Genomic DNA, 9,909 nt, shown 5'->3' with positions numbered 1-9,909 from the left:
GGGTGTATAGTTGGGTCTGGTGGGTTAGGGAATAAGGAGTTCGATAAGTGGGTTATGTTTTGGGTCAGAAGGGTGGGGCAAAGTAAATGGCTGATTTTCTTTTTATTTTGATTGAATTTCTTTTTGTTTTTTGTTTTTTAATATATAATGCATGGCCTTGAAATTAAATGTATATATGTTTTGAGAGATGACTCTCTCTTGGTTTTCTAAAAATTGCTATTAAAAGAAAATTGTACCTTAATGTTTATCTAAAAATTATTTTACGATAAGAATATCACACCATAGTTGATGCGGTGGGAAGGAGATTTTTAAAACCATTTGTAGCAAATACTAGTGTTTAGTCTTAAAATTATTCTTTAGTAGTACTTATTTTTCTTTTATAAAAGTATTAAAAGTTGTCTTATGTACCATGTCATTTTAGTTTTTGTTATAACCATTATGATATAATCTATTTAATTGGACTCCTTTGTTATTTTATGTGATTTCCATGTTATATGTTAATTGATTGGATTTTTGTGATGTTTATTTTGCATATCTTTTTTTATAGGTTTATATTTATTGGTGTTGATTGTAATTTATATCATCTCGAGAAGTTCATTTTTTTTTTAAGAAAATAGTACAGAATACTATTATGTCCCTCCATAATTATTACACTACAAATCTACAACTATTTAGTGATTACTTTTCTTGTTTGATTCTATCATTACGGCTATATTCATATTATAGAATGATTATTTTTATGCATTTTCAAACAAGGAAGTTTCATTGGGTGTTGCTAATAAGACACCCCTTGGACATCTCATTGACCATTTTTTAAAAATTCAACCTATAGTTAACTACTTATAATCAGCTTTTTCGGAAAACAATACAGTTTCAATCAATAAAAATATTTCAAAAAAATAATTAGGGTGTCTATATGACAAATTAGGGTGTCTAAAAATCGTGAGGGTAAATTGGAATTATGGTTATTTGCACGTTCTTTCTACCGCTCTACAAAAAAAAAAAAAAAAAAAAAAAGGGTCGGGTGTATAGTTGGGTCTGGTGGGTTAGGGAATAAGGAGTTCGATAAGTGGGTTATGTTTTGGGTAAGAAGGGTGGGGCAAAGTAAATGGCTGATTTTCTTTTTATTTTGATTGAATTTCTTTTTGTTTTTTGTTTTTTAATATATAATGCATGGTCTTGAAATTAAATGTATATATGTTTTGAGAGATGACTCACTCTTGGTTTTCTGAAAATTGCTATTAAAAGAAAATTGCACCTTAATGTTTGTCTAAAAATTATTTTACGATAAGAATATCAAACCATAGTTGATGCGGTGGGAAGGAGATTTTTAAAACCATTTGTAGCAAATACTAGTGTTTAGTCTTAAAATTATTCTTTAGTAGTCCTTATTTTTCTTTTATAAAAGTATTAAAAGTTGTCTTAGGTACCATGTCATTTTAGTTTTTGTTATAACCATTATGATATAATCTATTTAATTGGACTCCTCTGTTATTTTTTGTGATTTCCATGTTATATGTTAATTGATTGGATTTTTTGTGATGTTTATTTTGCATATCTTTTTTTTATAGGTTTATATTTATTGGTGTTGATTGTAATTTATATCATCTCGAGCAGTTCATAATTTTTTTTTGAAGAAAATAGTACAAAATGTTATTATGTCCCTCCATAATTATTACACTGCATACCTACAACTATTTAGTGATTACTTTTCTTGTTCGATTCTATCATTACGGCTATTTTTAGGGGATTTCTTTATACACACCAACGTATCCCACACACCAATCTAACCTAGTTTGATTTTTATCTAATATTTTTTTGACAGTTTTTTCTTATTTTAAGGATTTGTATCCAATCAAATTTAAGTTTTTTATCTAATTTTTTTAACAGCTTTTAAAACTAGGATTTCTTTTTCATTTTGAGGTTTGGTTGTTTTACATGGCACCATAGCAGCATCGCATCAAGCTTTTTTTTTTTTTTTAAGAAAGAACACCATTTATGATTATAAATTCATAATCAATGTTTCCTTATAATTCATACAATTTTTTGTTTAATTGCTACCATTAATTTACTTTTCCCTAAAAAAATTTAAAGTTTATTTGATTAAATTATTTGAAAAATTATTTCGTGAAGTTGTTAAACTGAATAATTTATAACCATAGTGATTTTTTAAAATTTAAAAGTTGATATAGTTGTTATAATAATGAATAATTTAACCATAGATTTAAATTTTGAGATCGGAAATTATTGGACTTGTGAATTAATTTATATGGCAAGCATTTTTTCATATGGCAAGCATTTTTTCAAATATGCTAGCATAATTAGTTTATATGGCAAACATTTTTGAAGATTGCCTTAGACTCGCCGAGTTCTTCCTTGAACTCGCCAAGTACGATGCTCCTTTATTTTTATTTTATTTTCTATTTTCCTCCCTTTAACTTTACAAACATATATAACATATTGTCTTTTATTAATTTTATTTTTGAATATATTTATTTTGTGTTATTTTTAATATAAATAATCTATCTCACATATATACAAATTCGACATGTATGACCCTTCATTAGTTATATTGTTTTCTATTATTATTATTATTATTATTTTATATTTTTTTAAATTAACTATCATTATATATATAATGATATATATTAGTATTCTATCTATTATTTATTATTATTAATATATAAAATAAAATATAGCAAAAGAATAGTTTATATTAAATAAATGCATTTATTAAAAATGTTTATTATTTGACACAATAACTTAAAAAGAAAATTATTACCGTAATATATTTGTTAACGACTAAAAACAAAATTATGATATGAACCTTTGGTTAAGATCAATTTATGTTATTATATTATAAAAACTATATTATAGTTATTTTTTATCTTAATAAAAAATAAATATAAAACTATTAATATTAATAAAGTTAGTAATAAAAATGTAATCGTTAAATAATAATTATTTATTGATTATGTAATAATAAACTAATAATAAAAGTTTGTCAAATAGTAATTATATAATAATTATATTATGACGATGATTGAAAAAATAAGGTCAATAATAATTATATGATAATAATTTGCAATCATTAACCTAAAAAGTAAACCTAGTGATATAGGTTGGTATTATAGATTGGTATGTCTAAAGTAGGACCCATTCATATTATAGAATGACTATTTTTATGCATTTTCACTTCAAACAATTATGCATTTTCACGGTTAGATTTTGTTCACTTCTTCCCTTAAGCTTCCTTTCTTTTCTTCGATCTTACAAAACATCAACTGTAATCTTATCACATTATGTATTAAGAATCTAGAATATAAGTTTAAAAGAGTTAGTTAATGGATTTTACCTATATTAGAGCCATACGTTTCGACTCTCCCATCTCTTAGATCTCTTAGGTAAATAGGGCAGCTTCGTCTCCAATGCCCTTTCTCTTGGCAATAAAAGCAGATTGACTCTCTTGGAACAGGACATGGAACTACTTCAGACATTGCATTTCTCTTATGATCAAACTTTTCGATCATAGCATGTCTTTCGTTCCCATTGTCTATATCCATAGAGGTCTTGAAGACAGATTCACCAATCAACTTTGCTTTTCTATTGCGCCAAACCATTGCTGATTCAACAACAATAAGCATATAAGTGAGATCTATAAGGGTCACGTCGCGGTTCATCATATAGTACTCTCTTACGAACTCACTATATGAGTTAGGAAGTGACTGAAGAACCCAATCAACAGCCATTTCCTCACAGACAACGGATCCCAACATTCTTAACCTATCAATGTGTGACTTCATCCCTAGGACGTGTGCACACACCGACTTTCCTTCTTTATGTTTACTTGCCAAAAGGGCTTGAGTGATCTTGAACTTTTCAAGCCTTTGAACTTGTGGGTTAGGGAGAATAATTTGAGGAGGAGGAGGAAGTGAAGTATGATCTCTTGTTCCTCGATCGAATCGTGGAATATCATCTTCATGTGGAATGCTTGTTCCACGGGATTTGGGAAAACCATAGTTGTCGAACTTTGACATCTACAATACGGGAGAAAACGAATTCAAGTTAGTTGATTGATTGAGTCCTTAGTAAATCACCCAAATTAGATACTAAGGCTAGGACCCAACACAATATTCTACAACTCGGGAGAGGGATGTCGTAACCCTAATTGCAGAATATTTGAAGGTAAGTGAATGACGATTCACTAATTTCCACCATGAAAACGAAAAAGAAATTTAAGTTTTAAATCTATGAAAACTCCTAGATCCTATGAGATTCATTGAACATTTCAATGGCATGTTTAAATCTCTATATGCCCCTCTTGTTTGTGATTGGGATGCCGAGGATCACAAAGCGGGTGTGTATAACCATGCAAACTACATGGTGGCCTCACATGTTACAGTCACCTATTCGATGTGCCGGTAAACCACACACGCTCCACCGAACTATGAAAAACATTGAGTCACCCTTTTCTACCTTTGCTTAGAACCATTTAATGTGCTGGTAAACCACACACGCTCCACTAACGTCTTCGCAAGGGCACAAAGTGTAATTTCATGGAATTGCATCAATTCACTTTGCCTAAGTAACTAAGATTGGGAATTTGAAAAACATTTAGTTACTTTTATACTTCATTATACTTATAATGGAAGGTTTTGTCACATCCTACCCGTTCGGCTAACGACCCTCCACTAGTCAAGAGTGCGGTGGGTAAGAGTGGATACCCATTAAATCGTCATTTTATAGGCGATTTCCTTAAACACCCCTTATAGACTAGTTTCGTGAATGAGGCCTACTAACGGTAAGACTGACTTTTACTCATACATATATATAATGTTAGACTTTTAATGTTATATATAGTATAGGGTGTATTTTACACTTTTAAAATATTAGGTGGTCAAATTTAACAATTATACTTTTAATTCAATTAAATTTTAAACCAAAAACTTTATGGATTTATTAAACCTCTTTTAATTATACACCTTAATTAATTAATAAAAACATAAGGGTGTGATTTGAACTTTTTCAAAACAATACTAGAGTTTTTAGAATTTAACATTCCTAATTAAACTTTTAATCAACTTTTAAATTTCAAAACTTGAGGACAAGCTTTGAAACATTTCAAAACATTAGAGTTTAGAATTTAAATATACATCAAAATTAAACTATTTAATCAAAATTTAAATTCCAAAACTTGAGGGCAAGTTTTGAAACCTTTTTCAAAACATTAGGGTTTTAACTATTTAAATTTCAAAACAACAAAACTATTGGGTTCAAATTTAAACTATAAAACCTAAAGTGGAAAATATGAAACATTTCATAACACAAGGATCAAATAACAAATAATCTAAAATTAACATTTAATCACATAATTATCCATATTATTTATTTAATGATTTCTTGCAAAACAATTTATCAATTTAATCAAAATAATTAATTAATTATCACATAAGGAAACAAATATTTTATTAATTGATAAATATCTTCAATTAGATCAAGAATATAGTCAAATATATCATAAAATCGGATTTATATTGAACTAATATGATAAGATAATTATCCCAAAGCAAAAACAACAAGAAATCCCGAGATATGCTCCATCTGACGAGTTGACTCGTCGAGTCAAGCTTGGACTCGGCGAGTTCAGCTATGGACTCGGCGAGTTCAGCTATGGACTCGGCGAGTCCAGCCTCCAGAAACCCAAAAATCGAATTTTTTAAACATATCAAGCATCAATACAATAGAAACCAGTCTAGGCTCTGATACCACTGATGGGTTTTGGTCATAAGAACATCTTATGTGCTCATACAAACCCTAATGCTTGGATCTAGGTTTCTCTATTGTACATGCAAGTTATCCAAGACTACAAACCCTAATTCTAGCATACAAGTAATCATATTAACATGAGAATAGGTTTATAATATTACCTTGATTGTTATGTAGCAATAACAATCCTAAATCTCCTTGTATTGACTTTGGAAGGCTTAGAGTCACAAGTGTCACTCCTCTAATGGTTCACAAACACCATAAGCAAGAGGATGAAGAGGAGAGATGTTAGAGGCTGCCCAAAAATGTGTGAAACCCTAGAAGGTTGCTTGTCCACGTTTTTGGTCCTTAAGGGGTATATATATATACATATATATATATATATATATATATATATATATATATATATATATATATATATAGTGAGGCAATTAGGGTTATCTAACAAGGAAAACCTAATTTGGTTGCTTAAGCCCTAAGCAACCCATGGAGCCCTTTCCTTAAGGCCTTGGACGATTTCATATGGGCTTCCCCCATAGAATTCGTCCACCTTATAATAAAAGGCAATCCATGGCCCAAATTGCAATTATCTTATAATTACAATTCCAGTCCCTTAAGTTTAATTAATCTCTTTTAGTCACAAAACTAATTACCAATTAATTATTGACTAATATTAATTAAACAATATGATTTCTCCTTTAATATATTATTCTCATAATATATTAATAAATCATATTTAATCCTTTCTCTTCATAATTCATCCTATCAAGTTGCTTTGGTGAAGGCAACCCAAAAGGACCATGCACCATCGGGTCAAGTACATACCAAAATAGTTATGGACTTAGACACTAATCCAACACAAGCCTCTTTATGGGATATATATTTGAGGATGTGTAAAAAATATTTTGTCGAGTTGTAGCGAGCACATAGCTTCTATGCTCATGTGGAGTTAAATTAATGTATAGTTTAATTTTTTAACCTAATTTTTGTCCTATCCAACCCACCCCAAAGATCAAATACAAGATTGTCCTTCGTTTATATATATATATATATATATATATATATATATATATATATATATATATATATATATATATATATATATATCGCTTTTGGGCGCAGGCAGCCCTCTACCTGGCCAAGGTGCCAATGTCAAGTGGTTATATATATATATATATATATATATATATATATATATATATATATATATATATATATATATATATATATATATGGTTAGGTTCATGTGAGACGACCTAATTTTGCGAGACCGTGAGACGCATTTTTTTATTTTATTTATTTTTTTTAGTTAATTCAAGTTCCGAAAATAATATTTAAAAAAAGAATTTTTTGATTTTTCCATTTATTTTGCATTTTAAAATTATTTTTAGAATATGTACAGTGTAATATTCTATTTAGAATGTTTCACGTATTTTTCAAAAAAAATAGAATTTTTATTTTATTTTTTTTGATTTTTTTTAGTTAATTCAAGTTCCAAAAATAATATTTAAAAAAAGAATTTTTAGATTTTTCCATTTATTTTGCATTTTAAAATTATTTTTTAGAATATGTCAGTGTAATATTCTATTTAGAATATTTCACGTATTTTTCAAAAAAAAAAAACGGGATTTTTTTATTTTTATTTTTTATTTTTTTTAGTTAATTCAAGTGCCGAAAATAATATTTAAAAAAAGAATTTTTGGATTTTTCTATTTATTTTGCATTTTAAAATTATTTTTAAATTTGGTCTCACGGTCTCACAAAATTAGAATGGTCTCAAATGAAACTGAACATATATATATATATATATATATATATATATATATATATATATATATATATATATATATATATATATATATATATATATATATATATATATCCAAAAAAAAATATCATGTTGATTAATTGAATTTTAGTTTAGTGATTGATTTATATCTTAACCATAATATTTGGACTTCTGGTACCGTAAGTCCGCAACTGCTTTGATTGGAATAATGACCTATCAATTTAGAATGTATTTTGTGATACATGTAGAAGAATATAATAATGACCTATCATTTGCTATGTTTCATCTAAGAAATACTTGTAGAAGAATATAATAATTATTTTTTTGAACGGCAGAAGAAAATAATTAAAACGAGGTAGTTTTGATTAAAACATGTTAAAATCACACCCATCCCCAATCCGAATCTCATTCCTCTCAAAATCGCATCTGCACTCTCTACTTTTGATTTGGGTTGCAGGCATCTGCATCTCTCAAAATCGCATCTGACCTTGACTATTGATGCGAGTTCTTGGTGGTTGGTTTAGACAAACTCCGACTTCGTTCTCTCACAATCGCATCTGTGGTGAGTTGGTTCTTCGCATCTGGTTTATATTTCATTTCCTTCTATCAACCCGATTCATCTTCTCCCGTCCGTACTTACTGTTCGTACTTCCTGTATTTGTAATTGAATGTCAATTTCGCCACATAAATAACAACATGACATTTGCGTTTATTCAATACGTCGAATTTGGGCTGTTTGATTATCCAGGGTCTATGCTCTGTAATTTCATTAAGGTTATATTCTGTCCCCTGCTGCGATTGCATTCAATGCAACATTCATATGCTTTTTGTAATTAATATGTTTGAATTTGTTCCTTTGATTATCATAGCAGTCTATTCTGTTTTAGTATTGCCAATCTTGGGTATTATTTATGAAGGTAGTCTCCCTTAGTCCCTTTGTTGGTGGTAATTGGGACAGAAGCGAGAAGTAAACTGTTAACATGTAGCAATCAAGCAAAATTTTTGCAATTTATTGGTGTAGACGTGTGTATAATGGGAATCAATGACATGAATTCTGAAGCAATCAATCAAATGAAATTTATGCATCTCCTGAGATGGTTTATCCATTTACATTAGCTGTTTGGACATATTCTAGTAATCTCTGAAGTCTTAGTACACATTATTCGTTATGCTTGCAGAGATCTTGGGAGCCAAGTGATAAAGCTGATCTTAACAAGACAAAGATCAATAAATAGTTAGCAACAATGGCAGACTATCACTTTGTCTACAAAGATGTTGAAGGAGCATCAACTCAATGGGATGATATTCAAAGAAAACTCGGGAACTTACCTCCCAAACCCCCTGCCTTCAAACCCGATCCTTTCACTCCTGCAGAAGATGAAGATTCCAAACCTAAAACCAAATCTTGGATCGATAACAAGACAGAAGAAGAACTCGAAGATTTAGAAGATGATCTTGATGACAATCGTTTCCTCGAAGAATACAGGTGTTTTCAACTCCCACAATCCTAATCTCATTTTATGGGGACATTAAACTTCCATGTGAGATTCTCATGGTTTCATTTTCTTTTCTGTTCTTGAAGGAGAAAGAGGTTAGCAGAGATGAAGCAAACAGTGAAAGTTGCAAAGTTTGGGTCAGTCATTCCCATTTCAGGATCCGATTTTGTTCGTGAGGTATCACAAGCTCCGTCTGATGTGTGGGTGGTTGTTATTCTATACAAAGATGGGTAATCACTAATTAACTACTATCTTGTTTGTTATTGATTAGCAATTGATTTTGATTATAGGGTTGTTGTTAATGGAAAGTTGTGATTGAATAGGTACCCAGAGTGTGGAGTTCTAATGCAGTGTGTGGAAGAACTGGCAACAATGTATTCAGCTACCAAATTTGTCAAGATTATATCAACTGATTGCATTCCTAATTATCCAGATTGTAATCTTCCCACTGTGTTGGTGTACAATAATGGTGCAGTGAAGGCAAATTATGTTGGGTTGCATACTTTTGGTAGGAGATGCACTCCAGAAGGTGTTGCTATGATTTTGTGCCAATCAGATCCTGTTCTTAATGATGGGCTCAATGGTGAAGCTTCTAGAGAAGCTGTTCTTGAAGGAGTGAGGAAAAGGTTTATAGAGAAAGTGGTTACACTGCATGAAAATGATGATGATGGGTCTTCAAGTGATTAACATCGTGTTGTTTTCTTTGTTTTATGTTAAAGTATAATAGGTTTTGTTTAGTAACATGATCTGAGATTTTATCCCCTTTTAGATCTGTTTGTTTGGCTTTCTTTTGCTTTGTCTATGTTGTTCTGCAACTGCTCTTTGATTTTTTTTAATGAATTTGATCTATTTGACTGA

The 9,909-nt window shown here is 29.7% G+C and overlaps 1 protein-coding gene across 2 annotated transcripts; it reads left to right on the top strand.

Annotated features, from left to right (window-relative positions):
• The first annotated feature begins 7,932 nt into the window (after nucleotides 1-7,932).
• LOC145087829 (uncharacterized) lies at nucleotides 7,933-9,909 on the top strand. Of its 2 annotated transcripts, none has more exons than XM_079025907.1 (4): nucleotides 7,933-8,117; nucleotides 8,734-9,041; nucleotides 9,138-9,281; nucleotides 9,375-9,909. In XM_079025907.1, the coding sequence occupies exons 2-4, from the start codon at nucleotides 8,800-8,802 to the stop codon at nucleotides 9,736-9,738; spliced, it is 750 nt and encodes a 249-aa protein (XP_078882033.1). In that variant the 5' UTR covers nucleotides 7,933-8,117; nucleotides 8,734-8,799; the 3' UTR covers nucleotides 9,739-9,909. The 2 variants fall into 2 exon arrangements, with proteins under 2 accessions (XP_078882033.1, XP_078882034.1); XM_079025908.1 differs by lacking the exon at nucleotides 7,933-8,117 and adding an exon at nucleotides 8,187-8,329.

Source organism: Lactuca serriola, chromosome 2, assembly GCF_051521515.1.
Source record: "Lactuca serriola cultivar US96UC23 chromosome 2, Lser_US96UC23_V15, whole genome shotgun sequence".
Taxonomy (NCBI): Eukaryota; Viridiplantae; Streptophyta; class Magnoliopsida; order Asterales; family Asteraceae; genus Lactuca; species Lactuca serriola.
Note: the sequence above shows the minus strand (reverse complement) of the source record. Positions and strands in the feature narration are given on the sequence as shown.